The 20,447-nt window shown below is 40.5% G+C and overlaps 1 protein-coding gene across 4 annotated transcripts in view; it reads right to left on the reverse strand.

Annotated features, from left to right (window-relative positions):
• Naprt (nicotinate phosphoribosyltransferase) overlaps positions 1-20,447 on the reverse strand; it is an 81,354-nt gene that overhangs the window by 49,070 nt on the left and 11,837 nt on the right. For all 4 annotated transcript variants that reach the window (XM_083126982.1, XM_083126980.1, XM_083126981.1 and 1 more), the window contains exon 5: positions 17,003-17,130. In XM_083126982.1, coding sequence (XP_082983108.1) covers positions 17,003-17,130 — 128 coding nt within the window. The remainder of the gene's footprint in view (positions 1-17,002; positions 17,131-20,447) is intronic.

Here is a 20,447-nt window from a genome sequence, read left to right on the forward strand (position 1 = left end):
AGAGATCACAATCGAAGGGACTCATATAGGATACTTACGGCGGGTGTTCCAGTACCTCCCATCGCCAGTTACGCAGGAGATCCGTCACAGCGTTAACAGTGTAATACCTTGCATTGTCATGCAGAATGATGCGAGTCCTTGGCAGTAAAGCCATCGCTTTCTCCTGAGTGCGGGACAAAAGTGGTGTTCCAAAAGAAATTCAGCAGTAGACTGAATCGATAAGATCATGCAGGCTCATCGTTTGATTGTTGGCTTTCAGATTCCTTGCCCACCTCCTGACAGTACTCAGTCACACACGCGTCTCCATAGACAACACTCATTCGTAGATGAATGTCAACAGGCGCACATTCTTTCAACCACACGTCCATGTATGTTGCCATTTTACTCACTATTGTGCGCATGCATGATGATTCAGGTGAATGCAGATACATGTCGCAACAGTCAGTGAATCAGTGATTACTCTCATACCAATTTCACATGTCTGAGCAGTGTTGCCAGAGTTATTGCATAGGAGGCAAAACTTTTCAATATGCCCTCATATTATGAAGTAGTGGTACATCCCTAGTTTCATTGAAAATAGGCTGACACTTCTTGGGAAAAAAATAATAACAATGTATATGAGCAGCAGTGTTGCCAGTTTATGGAAATTTCCAGACTCTTGCTTCTAGGGATTCTGAATGGACACATTTTGGAGGGTAGCCTGACAAAAGACAACTGTTTGAAGATGTGTAATGCCATGTCCAAACTTTGAAGAAAGGGGGGAAAAAAGGGAGGGGAGCATTTGGAAATGTTGCATAATTACAGAAAATTTTGAAATTTGGGCCTTGCTCCCCAGGTGCTCCTACTGAACTTCTATTTGTCGTACATTATTAAAATGTTCCTTTTGGTCTTATTATTACATGTAGAAGTGAAATATATCAGAAAAAAGCAATGGTTGAGGAGTTATAGCCCATTTTATAAGTTCTATCCCATTATGCTCGGAGGCATTGGCAGATTTATCATTGAAAACCAAATTTGAGACTTCTTGATTAGAGGTTGATAATGATAACTAGAGCCCGGAAGTTTGGCAAAATGCCTCTTTTTATCTACTGCATATATTGATAAAAATTTTCCGGATATACGTTTTTTATGTTGTTTCTAATGTTTTAGAAGCCTTTTCATTTTGCCTATTTGGGACCCCACTGCCTATTTTTAATTATAATGCCTTTTTTTGCCTTTTTCAATGAAATTTGAACATTTCTTTTAAAAAAATGTGTAAATAAATTATTTTTCCCCCAAAAAACGTTGTTGGCATTTATTTTTCTTCCGTTTATTATGTGAATAATTTTCGCCTTATTTAAGTAATATTGAACTCACGTATGTTTCAACATTTCTGAAGGAGAAAAGTGTGTTTAAAAAAAAATAGTATTTCATGCTGAGATAAGATATTGCCTTTCCATTAACATGTCCTTGTGAATGATTGACTGCTGAAAACCTGTTGCAGAACACCTGCACAATTACGTCATCACGTCCAGCATCCCTGTCAGGAGGTTATTGACAAGAAACAGCACGAATGACCAAGGGCCTTTGCATGGATTCCAAAATCAAGTTCTCTATCTTTAGTTTAGTTCTGCACTTTGGAAGGAAAGGATTGTGTAGTTGTCATCATGCCGAAATTTAGTATGCATGAATTTGGTGAAAGCACATTTTTGACAGATGGTACCATTCTTCTCTGCAAGATATGTGAAAAAACATTCAACCATGAGAAAAAATACTTTATATCTCAGCATGTGTCAACAGCAAAACATAAATCTGCAGTTGCCAAAAAGGTTGGACAGAAGAAGATATCCCTAATTTCAACAGTGGGCACTTCATCCAACAGGCAATCTCAGTTTTCTCTTGAACTGTGCAAAGATTTCCTGGAAGCAGGGATACCTTTCTGGAAAGTGGAAAACAAGTCACTGAGGAAATTCCTGGAGAAATACACTAAAGAAACGGTGCCGTCTGAATCTACGCTGCGGAAAACATATTTAAGCACCTGCTACGAAGAATCTCTGCAAAGAATTCATGCTGAAGTTGGTGGAAAGAAGGTTTGGATTTAAACAGATGAAAATACTGACGCTATGGGACGCTGAATAGCCAACGTCATCATATGAACTATGGAACCAACATGCGGAGAATCCTCGTCATTTCTTCTCACGTCAGAACAACTAGAGAGAGCCAATGGTTCGTCAATAGCTCAGTTATTCTCAAATTCCCTACTTCTGCTCTGGCCAGATGGTGTACATCATGATGACATGTTACTTTTTATCAGTGATGCAGCTCCCTATATAAAGAAGGCTGCCATAGCATTGAAAATTCTCTTCCCGAACATGCTTCATATCACATGTGTAGCCCACGCAATGCACAGAATCGCCGAAGAAGTTAGAGTGTGGCACCCAGAAGTGGACAGGTTGTTTTCGAACACAAAGAAGATATTTCTGAAATCTCCCTCTCGAACCCGAACATTTCAGGAAGTTGCACCTGAGCTTAGTTTACCTCCGCAACCAGTCTTGACGAGATGGGGAACCTGGATATCAGCAGCTATATATTATGCTAACCACCTTGAAAAAATCAGTGAGGTGATCGATGCTCTTCCAGAAAATGAAGCGGCTTCAATTCGTGAAGTGAAAAAACTCCTGTGCTATTCAGAACTGAAGAATGAACTGTCATTTATTTTTGCACATTATGGTGCATTGCCAGAGAAAATTACAAAGCTAGAAAAAAGAGGTGAGACTCTTGTAGCATCCATGAAAATCTTCGAGGAATCTATGCAGCAGATGATGGAAGTGTCAGGAGAAAAGGGGTCAGCTGTTGTGGAAAAGTGCAAATGGGTAGTGAGTGCAAATGATGACTTGAAACAATTGAAAACAATTTGTGATATTCTAAAAGGTGAAAATGCTGTTATCGAAATGAGTCCAGCTACATTTGCTTGTTTTATGTATGCTTCATTAACATTTTGCCAGAAATTATAGATAAAAGTAAGTGACTTTCAAATGTGCCTTTTTCAGTTTATTTTGCCTTTTTTTCCATTTTTAGTGCCTATTTTCCACATTATAAATGCCATTTTGCCTGCCTATTTTAACGAAAATAAATGCCTGAACTTCCGGGCTCTAATGATAACATAGGAACATTAATACACACCAGTAAAAGAAGTGCAGGCAATACTAGTTTTGTGCTAGCCCCTCTCCCATGCAGTTTCCAGCATCCTAGATTTTACACATAAAAAATTTACCAAGAATTCAACACCATTGATATAAATAAAATTAATAAATGAAATAACAATAAGAATATGTTAACATTTTACCTATGTAACGTAGAGCTACCTTGGAGCTTATTTGCTATAAAGAGGGACCCTTGTATCAAAATAAATGCTATGCATATTGTCATGCTAAATATTCTGTGCACTGTTAGAATTGTATTATTAGTTTATTGATCAAATACAATTGTTTGACACACTATAAACAAATAGGACCCCCTCAGGTAATCAATGGTTTCTTTGATTACTGTGACAATGTTTCACGTTAAGTTTCAGAGGGGGAATTTTGAATGTTCTTTAAGTTGAGGAATGTTTCTTCCATAATGACAAGTGGTACTAACTCCCCCCTCTACCTCCCTCCCACTGAACAAAAGCCTAAAAAAAATGTTTTCCTTCCCCAACATCAAGTTTCTTCTCTAACTGGTGTGAATTCTAACAGGCATAGAATGACCTAGGATCACCATGTAAAAATAGGAGAATCCGCTTCACAGCATATGAAGTTTCGTTTTTAAACAGGGGTGCCAGAAAATTTTCACTGGGTGGGCAGATGTAAAGTGTACAGACACACACAATATTCTAGTTTCACAAACATACATTATCCCCCCCCCCTTCTTTCAATTTTTTTTGTATTTCCCCATTTCTTTTTGCTTATGTAGTTTTCTTATTTATCCTTTACCAACATTTTTCCTCTGTTCCCCCCTTTTTCTCTCTATCATTGTTTCTGTCTTTCCTGTGTAATCTCCCTATACTTCTTCTGGTCTAAATCCCCCTTCCTTTCATTGCATCTCCCTGCCTGTCCATGCTTTCAACTGCTCACTGTGTACTTCGGTTTGTATAGTAGATATAAAACTGTCCCATCCTGTTAATTAAGATAAGAAGGAATTTTCCACATACTACTTTATTAGGTGAACATAGCAAGTAACAGTAGGGCTGTACTGTTTAATTCATGGGAAAATTATGAAACATATGAAACAAATTCTTTGTCAATGCAAGCAGCAGCAAAAGTACAAGAAGTATTTATATTTGTGAAACCAGCACCACCCCTAGTAGAGGTGCAAGGCTTCACTCTACATTTTAGGAAGCTGCCCAGCAGCAAAAACATTTGACATGCAATTTTAACATACCAGTGGAGTCACATAGTTGTTTGGATTCAACTTTAAATCAGGGTTGTTCAAGGTCCAGGAATATTAAATAAATTCAATTCCGGTCTAGGAAAGAAAATCATGAAGCGTAAATGGGTTCTGGACCGTAAAGAACCTTTTTATCTGTAAGGTATTTCAATTCAGTCCAGGAACCTTTTTTGCGGCTGAATTTAAATTCGGTCCAGGAACCTTTTTTCCGGATCAATTTAAGTACGATCTAGGAACCTTTTTTCAATTAAACAAAATGCAACTTGGATCGAATTTAAATTGTGCGAGAAAAAGGTTCCCGTCCTGTTACGGAACCAAACAGAATGTATGGATTTCTGGATCCATAACAATCCCAGGGTTGCAATTTCCAGGAATTGTAAATAAATTCAATTCCCATCCAGAAGAAAAAATCAGCAAGTGTAAATGGGTTCTAGGTCGTAAAGAACCTTCTTAACTATAAAGTATTTCAATTCTATCCAGTAACATTTTTTTCCGAATGAATTTAAATACGGTCCAGGAACCTTTTTCCCAGCTGAATTTAAATGCAGTCCAGGAACCTTTTCTCCACATCAGTTAAAATTCGGTCCAGGAACATTTTTTAATGAAACAATATGCAACTTGGACCGAATTTAAATTTTGCAAGGAAAAATGGTTCCAATCCTGCAGCGGGACCAATAGTATCCATTAGAATTTATCAGTTCTTGGACATTCAACAACCCTGTTTAAACTGTAGGTCCAGTCCCGATTAGCATATCTTCATAAAGTGGAAAGCAGGTTATACCAAAATTCGACATTTACAGTAACCGCCCTCATTCATTTGCTTCTATTAACATTCTTTACAAAACAAAATACTTAGTTATTCTTTCTGTCTTACAAGATACATGCTGTATGTACATTAAGGATGGCGACAAAAAGTATGTAAACGCCGATAACAGTTATAATTTTTCTCTCGTCATAATTCAAGTATATGATATTGAATATGCAGTTTTAATATTGTGAGTTTTCAATTGAAAAATAATTGTTGCTTCCTGGATGAGGGTTAATGAATGATCCTTTTACTTGGCTCACAGTGGTTTTACTAAATAAGTGCAGATGAATCTTTGCATTTAATTAATGTCTTATTGGAAAAGTTTAAAACACACAAGGAATGCACAATTTTTGAAAACTTTTAGGATAAAAACGAGGATTTTCATACAACATATCACTACAAAATTGTACAAATAAACAAATTTGTGCAAAATGAATATTGAAAAATTGATGCCATTTCAGAAGTGATAACCTAATGAAGTGATCTGGCCAATGCAGAAAAAAAGATGCTCAAAAGGGTTCAACAGATATATGCACAGGTATTGAGATAAATCCTTTTACATATATGTTGTGGAAAGTAATTTAGATAAAAAAAAAATTAAAAAAATCATACGTATCAATTCTTCTCTTGTTCATAGTGCCTTAAACTCTTGGTCTCAATTTACTGACAATTATCACCATAGCCGCCGACTTCATGCGGGCAAGGCATTTCTGGATCCCAAGATACATCAGAAAGTATAGCTTAGCTATACATTATACAAACAAATATTGTTGTCAATACTACCCACAATATTTATATGAAATTGTCACCCTCTGTTATCACATTATCAAAATAACACATACATTACCTTGTCAAGGATCGAAGTTATTTTCATACAGATGGAAATAACGCGAAAAAGGTGTTTTTATTTAAGTGTACTCCACACTTCAGAAAACGTGAAAGTCACGGAAGTGTAACTGGATCATACGTCCTGTCCTGGGTGTCTAGTTTTAAATCTATATATATATAAAAATGGATGTATGTGTGTGTGTGGGTGTGTATAACTCTCAAATGCCTGGAGCAATTTCAACCAAACTTGGTACACGTATCACTTGCAATCTGGAAATAAATACTGTGGGGGTAAGACACCCCTGGCACCCCTAGGAGTGGGGCGGGAAAGGTTGACATGTAAAAATAATCGAGAACCACCGATATTAAATTCCGCACAAACAGACATCCGTGACTCTATGCAATCCCGTACAATGATAGTGTTTCTCAAGATGTCTAACATTCAGGCAGTGTTGCGAATGGAATCCATAGTTTTCATGACACTCCCAATGTGGTTCAACTCCAAGTTCATCACCTATCGGCATGGGGGGTGAAAAATAAAATGCCACAAATGACCTAGATTAGAGTGCGCCTCAAATCTCCTGCATATGGTGACAGCCAATAGCAGCGCACTTTAGTGGTTCCATGTCGAAATCTCAGCGTGGTTCAGCGAAGCGCCTTGTCAAGGAGAGCACGGCAACGCCGCACGTCTGCGATTCACTGGTGCTGTTCAGCCGTTCAAGGCCATATGCAGGAGATTTGAAGCGCACTTTAGTGTCTAATCCATAGTCTTCGGAGTCATTAAGCTAATTGGCGACATTCGCCATCACATTTAAAATTAGTTAGAATTTATTATTTTCCCGTCTAATACAAGATTGGGATAAATAAATACCCGGCCAATGCTGAGTAATCAGCTAGGAAGATATAAAATTGTCAAGTATTAACAACATATTTTATAACTATTTCCCTTACCTTTCTCAGTAACCTAATATAATCCAAAAACAGCAAAACGTCTTGTAGAATAATTTGTAAGCCTTTCTAGTATTGAAAATATTCATAAGAAAAATGTGAACGGAGTCAAGACAAGAGTGTACATTTTTTTACTGAATCATTCATATTTTCCTGAACACTTGTCTCGAATCTGTTCAGGTGGGCAGAGATATTTTTGGGTGGGCTCTTGCCCACGCTTGCCCAACCATCCCTGTTTTTAAATTTGCTTTATGCACAGATAAGTTAATTGGGACTGGACCTACAACTTTAAAGTGGGATCCAAACCACTAGCCCATCTAGTTCGCTGCACTTTTTGACTCTCTCTGCTCTTGCACATCTAGTTGATTAGCCAGTGCAACACACAGATGTCTACTCTGTTGATTTGGTGTCAGGTACTGTGTTTTGTGCACTGTTTGCACTACATTCTGGAGTGGTGTAATATGTGGTGTAAGGTCATGTGCTGCATGCTAACTAATCAAATCATTTGTTGAATCTTCTGAACTTGACCACCATTATTCATCTACTTGGTTGCATGTAATTTCCTTGCACCAGCCTGACACTGGGATACAGCTACACTACACCTAGTCAAAAAGTGCAAAGAACTCGACAGGGATACTATGTGCCTCCGCAATCTATCGAGCCCGGGAACCCTTTATTGCAAGGCGATAATGTACCACTGTTATATTGTGGAGGCCCACAATACACAGCTACATCCTGTATACGACCCCCTCCTGCATCTGCGCTTACAAGCGATCACATTTTCACACACACACATACATACATACATACACGTGTGTGTGTGTGTGTGTGTACATAAAGGGTGTAGCATAAAAAAAACTGCATCTTTAAATGCATTAAAGTTAATAAGTTTTACTTTAAAAAAATACAAATATACCAACTACATCCTTAAACACTGCCATTTGCCATTTCGTCGTTGACACTGACAATCTGCAACAAAAATCGTCCATGGCATGTTACAACATCTGAAACCTGTCAGTTTCTGCTTCAATGCAGAACAAGCTTCAAAGTTCTTCATCCACACCCTGATTTCATTAGCCGATGGAATAAGATCATGTCACCAAAGATTAAAATAACGTTGATATTCTCATCTCCCAGAGGCAACATTGTCACCATTCTTATAAAATGCCCTCACAGCTACATTACATTTAGATCCGCTCCAGCGATCCGTCTGTAAATGTCGTACATTGCTGATGCAAATGACAATCAATAAGTGCCACCAACACAGTTACAGAAACTCCCCCAACAAAAACGAAAATACACATTTTTATGCCACACCCGGTATCAATATATATATATATATATATATATATATATATATATATATAAAAATCAAATAAGGTAAAAGGAAACACTCACCGGACAGTAGGAAAATTCAAAATTTTCGCTAATTTATAGCATCATCGGTGTGAGAAGAAACAGAAGACGGAACCGGAAGTTGGGGTCCTGCAGAGTTGCCAGGTCCCCATTGAAGAAGAAGCGGTGCGTAGAACGAAAAAAACACTGTTTCGTCACCAGGCTCGTCGTAAACTGTGAGTGGGGAGGATGAGTTGGGAGGGAGGCCGGGAGGGTGGGTGAGGGTTGGGCATTACTGGGTGGCCTTGTTCAGGCCAGGTGGAGTGGTTGCACTCATGGCCGATATATAGGCCCTCTCCCATCTTTTGCGAACAGAGGTGTTGGCTGGTTGGGGTAGGAGGTGGATGATCGCTACCCGGAAGCAGTCGTTGAAACTGATGTTGTGGTGGTTGGTGTGGACGGCGACAGTGAAGTCCAGGTTGTGGGTGGAGGAGCGGTGGTTATTGATGCGGAGGTTGAGGGCCGTTGATGTTTCCCCCAGGTAAAAATCACCACAGATGTTGCAGGTGAGGATGTAGATAAGGTTTGAGGCATGGCAGGTCCCTTTGGGATGGAGGGTAAATTTGCCAGTGGCCGTGTGCACCTGGAGGGTGTGAGAAGTGATGAGGATGGGACAGGTCTTGCACCTGGGTCGGTTGCATTTATGGGCAGGGGGGTGTTGGATGTGTGGTGAAGGAGTGTTGTGGACCAGGATGTTTTGGAGGTTAGGGGGGCGTTTGAAAACCACCCTGGGTTTGTCGGGAAATATGTTTTTGGTTTCGGGATCACTGTGGAGGATTGGGAGAAGAGAGTGCAGTGTGTGCCTGATTTTGTTGAGGTGGGGATGATATTGGGTGATGAGTGCAGGTGGGTTGGTGGCAGCAGGTTTCTTGGTGGTAGTGGTATGTGAGGCAGCTCGTGATATTTGCTTGGTGACCAGGATGGAGGGATATCCACGGTTAACCAGGGCCTGGTGTAGGCGGAGGTTATAATTCTGGCGGGAGGTGGGTGAAGTGTTCAGGCGCTGTCCCCTGAGGGCCAGAGAGAATGGAATTGCTTTTTTGGTGTGGAACGGGTGGGAGCTGGAGAAGTGTAGGTATTGCATGTGGTTGGTGGGTTTTATGTGGATGGAAGTAGTCAGGTGTCCTCCCTCGATGTGCACGTCCACATCCAGGAAGGTGATCTGGTTGGGGGAGTGTGTCCAGGTGAAATTTAGGGAACGGAAGTGGTTAAGTTGGTCCAGGAAGGCTGACAAGGATGGTTCTCCATGTGTCCAGAGCATGAAGATGTCGTCGATGAAGCGGAGCCAGAGGAGGGGTTGGAGGGGTTGGGTAGCCAAAAACTCTTGCTCAAGTTGGCCCATGAAGAGGTTTGCATAGGATGGGGCCATTCTGGTACCCATGGCTGTACCTCTGATCTGTAGGAAATTTTGGTTTTCAAAGGTGAAGTTGTTACAAGTGAGGACAAGGTGGGCTAGGTGGGTCAGGAAGTTGGTGCTGGGGTTGTGAGGTTTGGGTCTGCTATTGAGATAGAATTCTATGGAGCGGAGGCCATGGGAGTGAGGTATGTTAGTGTAGAGGGAAGTGACATCAATGGTGGCAAGGATGGTATTTGGGGGCAATGGTGGGAGGGTGCTGATTTTCTGGAGGAAGTGGTTGGTGTCACGGAGGTAGGAGGGCAGAGCTTTCACAAGAGGCTGGAGATGGGAGTCAACAAAGGCTGAGATTCGTTCTGTAGGTGAGTTATAGCTGGACACAATGGGTCTGCCAGGGTTGCCAGGTTTGTGGATTTTGGGCAATAGATAGAAGGTGGGGGTGCGGGGATTGTCGGGTATTAACATGGCGGTGGTACGAGCTGTTAGGCCTTCAGGTGGGCCGCGGGTGTGGATGAAGTCCCGGATTTTGGTGAGGTGTTCGGCGGATAGGTCAGCTGTGGTGGGTTTGTAGGTGGAGGGGTCAGCCAGCTGGCGGTTGGCTTCCGCCAGGTAGTCTTGAGAGTTCAAGACCACCGTGGTGGACCCCTTGTCAGCTGGGAGGATTTTGATGTTGTGGTTGTTGCGGAGGTCTCTGAGAGCTTTCTGTTGGGGGGGATTGAGGTTAGGTTGGTTGTGAAAGTTATTTAAGAATGAGCTGTCAGAGGTGGTGGAAATGACGGCAGTGATGTATCTATTGCCCAAAATCCACAAACCTGGCAACCCTGGCAGACCCATTGTGTCCAGCTATAACTCACCTACAGAACGAATCTCAGCCTTTGTTGACTCCCATCTCCAGCCTCTTGTGAAAGCTCTGCCCTCCTACCTCCGTGACACCAACCACTTCCTCCAGAAAATCAGCACCCTCCCACCATTGCCCCCAAATACCATCCTTGCCACCATTGATGTCACTTCCCTCTACACTAACATACCTCACTCCCATGGCCTCCGCTCCATAGAATTCTATCTCAATAGCAGACCCAAACCTCACAACCCCAGCACCAACTTCCTGACCCACCTAGCCCACCTTGTCCTCACTTGTAACAACTTCACCTTTGAAAACCAAAATTTCCTACAGATCCGAGGTACAGCCATGGGTACCAGAATGGCCCCATCCTATGCAAACCTCTTCATGGGCCAACTTGAGCAAGAGTTTTTGGCTACCCAACCCCTCCAACCCCTCCTCTGGCTCCGCTTCATCGACGACATCTTCATGCTCTGGACACATGGAGAACCATCCTTGTCAGCCTTCCTGGACCAACTTAACCACTTCCGTTCCCTAAATTTCACCTGGACACACTCCCCCAACCAGATCACCTTCCTGGATGTGGACGTGCACATCGAGGGAGGACACCTGACTACTTCCATCCACATAAAACCCACCAACCACATGCAATACCTACACTTCTCCAGCTCCCACCCGTTCCACACCAAAAAAGCAATTCCATTCTCTCTGGCCCTCAGGGGACAGCGCCTGAACACTTCACCCACCTCCCGCCAGAATTATAACCTCCGCCTACACCAGGCCCTGGTTAACCGTGGATATCCCTCCATCCTGGTCACCAAGCAAATATCACGAGCTGCCTCACATACCACTACCACCAAGAAACCTGCTGCCACCAACCCACCTGCACTCATCACCCAATATCATCCCCACCTCAACAAAATCAGGCACACACTGCACTCTCTTCTCCCAATCCTCCACAGTGATCCCGAAACCAAAAACATATTTCCCGACAAACCCAGGGTGGTTTTCAAACGCCCCCCTAACCTCCAAAACATCCTGGTCCACAACACTCCTTCACCACACATCCAACACCCCCCTGCCCATAAATGCAACCGACCCAGGTGCAAGACCTGTCCCATCCTCATCACTTCTCACACCCTCCAGGTGCACACGGCCACTGGCAAATTTACCCTCCATCCCAAAGGGACCTGCCATGCCTCAAACCTTATCTACATCCTCACCTGCAACATCTGTGGTGATTTTTACCTGGGGGAAACATCAACGGCCCTCAACCTCCGCATCAATAACCACCGCTCCTCCACCCACAACCTGGACTTCACTGTCGCCATCCACACCAACCACCACAACATCAGTTTCAACGACTGCTTCCGGGTAGCGATCATCCACCTCCTACCCCAACCAGCCAACACCTCTGTTCGCAAAAGATGGGAGAGGGCCTATATATCGGCCATGAGTGCAACCACTCCACCTGGCCTGAACAAGGCCACCCAGTAATGCCCAACCCTCACCCACCCTCCCGGCCTCCCTCCCAACTCATCCTCCCCACTCACAGTTTACGACGAGCCTGGTGACGAAACAGTGTTTTTTTCGTTCTACGCACCGCTTCTTCTTCAATGGGGACCTGGCAACTCTGCAGGACCCCAACTTCCGGTTCCGTCTTCTGTTTCTTCTCACACCGATGATGCTATAAATTAGCGAAAATTTTGAATTTTCCTACTGTCCGGTGAGTGTTTCCTTTTACCTTATTTGATTTTTACTTAGCCCTTTTGGCCCTCCTTGCTTTTATCCATTATATATATATATATATATATATATATATATATATATATATACACACACATACATATATATACATACATATATATACATACATATATATACATACACACACACATGTACATGCATGTTTACATGTTTACAGCACATGCTGTGCCTCTCCCCCCTCCAAAAAAAAATTTTCTAAATCTGCCTATGCTCAGAGGAAAACAGAGTACTCTTTCAAACTCCGCTTGTTAATGATAGTAACAATGGATACAAAATATCATGTGTAGTGTGTTAATTGCTACCACATGGTGGTGGAATGTATATATATCTCCCACTCGTCTGTAGTGCAATGCACTCAGCAGGAGACATGTCTCCAGTCAGGTGTATTGAGGTTAAATAATCCAAACAAAACCCATATCACTCCACTACAAGGCACCGATAATACAGTATCTGGCAAAACTGGGAAGAGATCTTGAGATGTCTTGTGCAGGGCCAAAGCTAGCAGCGCACAGAATGCTTGCCAGCTTGCACAATAGCACACGAGTTGTGCAAGCAACATGGGTACCTGCAGGGCTCAAAAAATCCCGGTCATCCCGGTCATCAGGAAGCCACGGCGAATAAAATTTTTAGCCTGGCGACTGATCTTTTGCTGTATTATGTATGAAATTTTGAAGATTCTTTATTTCCGTGAGCGAGGTTCAGGCTGAGGCTGTTCTGCCACCTAACCTGTGTCATGGAGTATGGCCAATATTTAAGCACATGCTGCATGCGTCTGTTGACAAAATTTCTACCTGCTAGTGTTGCCATTTACGGAGGATATGTACCAAAAATGGCACTTTTTCACCACTCAACCCATAAAATCGCCAGTCAAAAATCTATCAAATGCTGCATATGATCAATATTGGTCGCAAATGACAGATTGACATGGCATCCGACATCTAATTATAAACCTTTGATAATTTCTTACATATTTTTCTCTCAAAAATGCATTTCTGGAAAAATTTTAACACTGCCTTTCGCTAGTTATTAATTTATCTAATTTTCTGTGTGGCGTAAACTGATAATTTTTTACCATAGAAAAATATCTCAATGGATGAGTCTTTATTATGCAGAAAACCCAGTGTAAATATCTCTTATGCTTTTCAAGATATACATTTCCAAAGTTTGGGTTGCGCGACTTTTGAAACACCGTAGTATGCACAATTGCTAGTAGGTGGTTTCCTGGCGCCTGATATTCAGAGCTGGCACCTAGCTCTGAAGAAGATTTTTCGAGCACTGGGTATCCGAATAATTGTTATGTGCAAGGCCAGTAAATATTCAAGCTTTCGTCACGGGTGAAATATATGCTACATTTGCACTAAGAAAATGCTTCAAAATAAAATCCGAGGTTTTGTAAGAAATAAAATGAGCAGCCCGATCTACATAGTACTATCTTATTTTTCTCAGATTGTTTTTACTTTTAGTAACATGCAACGATTTAATGTAAGAATGACAAAGTGGGAAGCCTTGTAAGTGTAGATTTTCCAGTCCTTAAACCTAAGGCATTAAATCTGGTAATGTATCATTTTTAGCCAACAGGAACAAATACCTAAGATATTGTAGAGTACAGGCCTGTACCCAGAATTTTTTTGAGGGAGGGGCCAGATCAGTGTTTATATATATATATATATATATATATATATATATATACACACACACACACACACACACACACACATACACACACACACACATACACACAGGGTGATTGGTAATTCGACCTATTCCTGGAAAGGGGCAATACCAGAGCACATTTGCAACAAATTTGACCCTATGCACCGGGGGTCAGAAATCAATGGGTTTCGAGTTATTGCAGTTTGTAGATTTTCGTGACATATTCCAACTTGAGACCAAAAAACTACTAACTATGAAAAAACTACTACACCCTGGACACTCAATCGACACGTTGCTAACAGCTGACCAATGAGTGACTACTGGGGAAAAAATTCATGCCCAAAATTCCCATACCCACAGAAAGAAACGGTCATTGGAGCACACGTCATGAAGAAATTTGGAAATTATCGTTTAAATCGAAGAGGATTACTGAAAAAATTGGTAACACACTTAGTGTAAAATTTACGGAAAAAAATTAGTTTCATAAGCTCTCCAAAAAGATACAAATGTTGTCAACTGGCACATGGGTTGGGGGAAAAATCTGAAAAAAAAAGCGGAGATGGCACGTTGTAGACCTCTTTGTAAAGTGAAAAGAAGTTGTCGGTTGTGAGAAATGAAGGAACGAAAATGAGTGAAATAATAATGTTATTTACCATTCTCATGATTCAAGGTTGTCAGAATTAACTGTTACAAGAACTACAAATCCTGTTAAAATTGCCTCCCCCGGTTACGTATGCAAGCATGCAGCCTGCTTGCATATACAGGGTGTTCTGGGAGGAAGCAGCAATACTTTGGGAACTGGTAGTATGGGTGATTCTAAGCAAAAAAGTTCATATAAACATGGGTCCGATTTTGAACAATAACTGAGATATGAACAGAAATAAAAATGATGTAGGAAAACAAACAAAAACATTAACAAGTAAAACATGGCAATGTAATGGTAATTGTGTAAGTAAATACGTGAAGAGACATGCTGATACTAATCTTTATTGCATGAATTTGTGGTGTAGCAGTAATTAGTACACGATAATTAAGTAATGAAGCAAGGAATAAATGTAGATCTGCTCATTCCAGTCTGTTGATCATTCAAGATCTGAATTCCACCTACCCTAATCGATGGATTGGTCGTTGTCGTGGTAGTGGTCTGGTTCCATGGCCACCTCGTTCTCCTGACCTAACCCCTCTTGATTTCTGTTTATGGGGGTGGATGAAGCAGGAGGTTTACCGGGAAAGGGTGAATACAAGGGATGGACTGCACATTCACATTATGAATGCTGCAGCGTTAATCTGGGAAAATCATCGGGAACTTTGTAGTGCAATACAAGATGTCCTCCGACGCGCTCACAATTGCATTGATGTTGGTGGTGGTATTTTTGAGAATCTGCTCTGCCCTGCTATCATTTCTGTGGCCTTTTCCCTCCTTACATTCGTTCATGTGAGTACTGACCAGCAGGTGTTAACATTTCATTTTTCTACATTTATTGCTTGCTTCATTACTAAATTATTGTGTACTAATTACTACTACACCACAAATTCATGCAATAAAGATTAGTATCAGCATGTCCCTTCTCGTATTTACTTACACAATTACCATTACATTGTCATGTTTTACTTGTTACTGTTTTTGTTTAAGTTTTCCTACATCATTTTTATTTCTGTTCATATCTCAGTTATCGTTCAAAATCAGACCCATGTTCATATGAACATTTTAGCTTAGAATCACCCATACTACCAGTTCCCAAAGTATTGCCGCTTCCTCGTGTGTGTGTGTGTTTATATATATATATATATATATCTATATATATATATTGCCACTTTTGCTCCCGTATTATGGCCTGCTTGTCTAGCAAGAGAAAATAACAGTCGTTGGCCAGTGGCGGCGATTAAAGGGGGCGAGGGGGGCGAGGGGGGCCATTGCCCCCCACTTTTCCCCACGCACTATGCTAAACCTTATCTACAAAGCAAAATATATTGTCTTTGAGGAGATAAAGATGGTTAGGGCATGCTGCTTATAAGCTCTGCATGACATTTTTCTTTGCTGTCCGGGTCTCCAATCAGTTCCTTCTTCTTTGGAGGGGTAGTTTAAATGGATAACAGTTTATTATGCATGAGCTGTAAAAGTGGCATTGGCATGTGCGGGGATGCAAGTTTCGGTAGGTGTGGATAAGACCACAGGGCGGCTCATGCATAGCCAAATGGTTAGTGCTCTCACCTTTGGTGCAAGCAGTCCTGGCTTCAATTCCAGGTACGAGCTCCCAAAATTTCAGCATTGACCCGTCATGAGGACAATTGGGGAGGTACTTGAACAGATAAAAAACATATGCCATAGCCACTGCATTGATAGGGTAATTGAAGAGCACTTAGGCAACATCAACACCACAGCTCATTCCACCTCCTCCACATGCATACTCCACCCAACAGACTCTCTCATGGAGAACAGAGAAATGCACTGTATCAACCAACAACTAAACTCAGACAACGAACAAGCATACCCCACCTAGTACCCTGTACTTTGAACGATCTCAACAGCAAGAATACATGCAGACCTCATACAAAATCTCCTACCACCCACACACAAGGAACACAATCCACACCATGTGGAGCAGCACAACACAAGAGAGAGCCCAACCCACAGATCATTATGCACCATCACCAGCAGGCAATGGAAATCAGAACAACCTGTAACAGAGAGCATAGCAAATGATTCAACTCCCACAAAATCTACCAGTGCCAGCAGATGGGAGAAATTGACATGCTACCATCAGCATCTTAGATGCAGTAACCTTTGTTAACGAAGGCAGTGATCCTTCAAAATTAACCGGAAACCAATAAAAACTGTAGTGTGGAAATACAGAACTTCATCTATGCAAATTATCAGGTTTGTTCTTTTCTTCTAACTGCAATGCCTGGACCAACAGCTAATGGCCAAAGATATTGTGATGCACAGTGTAGAAAACCTGGATCTAAACAATTAATGCAAGAACATGCTCAAATAACTTACCAACATAGGAGTACTTGGATGCAGAGAGTCCTCCATCAGGGCCTTGAGCTCTCCTAAGCCCAAATTCCAGCAGCTGAATTTTCTTGCCTGCTGCCATCCTATACCTTGCAGCATTTGTTGCAACAAGGCTGGAAAGAATAAAATAAAGTAATTAACATGTTTGCAAGCTTTGCAAGATTCAAAAGATACTGTGTTAGATATACACACGCGTATACACCGGTACTTCTCTTTTTAATACTTATGATAAATATGATAGAACATTGAAGATTAAGATTTAGCCTGTAGAGCCAAAGTTATTTACTTTTTTTCCCCTGCAACACGAGGATGTAACACACATAATAATAATAATAATAATAATATATCTTTATTGAGCGGGCGAGGTTCAGCGTACGCTGTTCTCCCACCTAACCCTTGTCAGAATACAGTCTACAGTTACAAAAGGTATATATGTCCAATAAGAAAAAAAGAAACAAAACCAAAAATAATAATAGTAAATAAGAAAGATGAAAGAAAAACGTATGGACAATTTGAAATCAGATAAGAACTGTAAAGATACAATTAATGAGTATATGTATACACATAAAACTAAATTCTAAATACAATTTTAAGTATATATATATATAGGCACACACACATGTACACGTAAATGCATATTTGTTAATATTTGATGGTGCAAAAATAGAAATATTTGACATGAAGTAATACCAAATTCTTACATTGACATTAATACATTGTGGGATGTATTTTTATTCGTGTGTGCTTCTAGATTCAAACTGTTTACATAGTAGATAGTCCTTTGCTGTGGATTTAAGAGCATGCAATGTTGATTGGTTAGTTATTGTTATGGGTAATTTATTCCAGGTTGAAACTGCATTTACCGAGAATGATGATTTGAAGGAGGCGGTACTGTAATGACATGTAAAAAGTTTGTTATGCCCTCGCGTGAAGTGTGAGTGTATTTGAGTGCCTATTTTAAGTTTTCTAAATAGATAATCTGGTTTACTTACTTTCAAAATTTTGTTCATGAAGGTGATATAGTGCAGATGCCTTCTTCTGTCCATTGTTAATATTTTCTTTGTGTTCAAATGAGGCAGGATATGTTCATATTTTCTTATGTTCAATGCAAATCGTATACAAGAATTTTGCATCACCTGAATTTTCCTTTTATCTTTGACCGAGACCCCAGGACCATAAACTACATCACAGTAATCAAAGAGTGACCACAATAAGAGCTCAACGAGCTTCAGTTTAACTTTTTTTGTTAGATAATTTTGAGACCTATATAAATTTCTGAGAATGTAGAATGATTTTCTACACAGTCCATTGATGTGTTCTGTCCAAGTAAGAGAACTATCAATCACCAAACCCAGGTTTTTAGATGTGGTTTTATGCGGTATGCACGTCCCACGTATCTTTAAGACTATGTCATTATACTTGTCGTTCGTAATTGTTTGTCTGTTCCCCAGTAACATGTATGTGGATTTTTTGGGATTTAAAATCAGTGCATTGGAATCACACCAGGTGGAAATTCTTTTTAATTCATCGTTGAGGACCATAACATCACGTCTAACTGTAATTGGCGTGGTAGGTAGGTATATCTGTGTGTCATCAGCATAGAAATGATATGTACATGTTTGTATTACTCTCGATAAGTCTGCTGTGTATAAAGTAAACAATAGTGGCCCCAATATTGATCCCTGAGGCATCCCAGTTTTTATTGGCACAGATTTTGAAAATGATAGTGGAGTGCCAGGCATTTGTACTTTCTGGTGTCTGTCTGTAAGATACGAGTTGAACCACTTGATTGCTAATGGGCTGAAGTTATAATATCTGAGTTTAGCTAAAAGTAGATCATGCCGTACACTATCGAAGGCTTTGCTGAGGTCTAAGAGGACTAGTATGACTGCACTCCGTTCATCCATGAAATGAAGGAAGTCATCTACTACTTTTGTGAGTGCAGTGGCAGTACTATGTTTACTGCGAAAACCTGACTGTAATTCTGGTAATATATTGTTCGCATCAACAAATTTGGTGAGTTGCTGACACACTACTTTTTCAATAATTTTGGAGACAACAGGCAGCAAGCTTATTGGTCTAAGATCATCAAGACTTTGAATATTCTTCTTCTTTGCTAGTGGGATTACGTGAGCTTCCTTCCATATGGAGGGAAATTCTCCAGTGCAGATAGAGAAATTGATGATTTGTGTTAGTGCAGGCAGTACAAAGGGAAGCGATAACTTTAACATTTTAACTGTGATTTTATCAGCTCCAGCTGCATTTGAGTGTATACTATGTATTGCCTTATATATGTCAAGTTCTGTTAGTGTTTTAATTGTGAAACATAAATCTGTGGTATTCTCATTCTTGTTTGTCATGAAGTAATTGTACTGTTTTTAGATAAGAGTTTCAGAAAAATTGAAGTTCTGTGTAACGCTAACAAAATGGTTGTTTATAACATCTGCATCCCTAAGATTAGATGGAAGGGCATCAATATTATTTGTAGTTTTATCAACAATACCTAAATCTTTTAATTTTTGCCAGGTACCCCGTGTGTTCATATTTCTGCTGTTTATATGGGATGTGAAATATGCTTTCTTTTCCTGCCTTGTAATTGACGTTGTGAAGTTACGGAGATCCTTGTATTGTAGCCAGTCGTGTGGGATATTTGTTCTTTTAAAGTTACGTAAGGCATTATCCCTGAGTATCATTACTAGTTTTACATTATCTGTGATCCATGGGGTATATTTTTTACCTACCCTTGCCGTTTTAGTAGGTGCATGAATTTCAAAGACGCTGATGATTTTTGAATTAAAATAGTTTATTTTGTCTTCAATATCATGGATATGTTTCAGCAATTCCCAATCTACGGCTTTCATATCATTTTCAAATTTATCACTATCAAAATGAGAAAAGTCACGATATGTAACGTATTTCATCTGCTTTATGGGCTTCTCACAAACCAACGATACATATGTGAGACAGTGGTCAGAGGTACCTATAGGGTTTTCAACATTCGACCCGTGAACAAGCTCAGTATTATCTATTGCTATGAAGTCTAAGAGTGTCCTACTATTTGCTGTGATTCGAGTGGGTTTGTCGATTATTTGAGTCAGGCCAAATGTGTTAAAAATTGCTTTTAAATACATAGTGTCCGATTCGTGTTTTAAGAAGTCACAGTTTGCGTCACCCAGCAGCAAGAGGGTGTCTACACAAGGGTATAGCTCAGAGAGTAGATTTTCTACAATGGAGAGCTTTGTGTACGCTATGTTTGGTGCTCTATATATAATACACACCTCTATTCTCTTACTATTATTATTTACAATAATACTGATATATTCAACATCACTGCCATTGTCCAAGTCACTATAACCTACAATGCGAAAGTTCAGTTCTGTTTTCATGTAAATGGCAATGCCCCCTCCGGTTTTATGCATCCGATCATTTT

Source organism: Lepisma saccharinum, chromosome 8 (assembly GCF_977018435.1).
Source record: "Lepisma saccharinum chromosome 8, izLepSacc3.1, whole genome shotgun sequence".
In the NCBI taxonomy this organism is placed as follows: Eukaryota; Metazoa; Arthropoda; class Insecta; order Zygentoma; family Lepismatidae; genus Lepisma; species Lepisma saccharinum.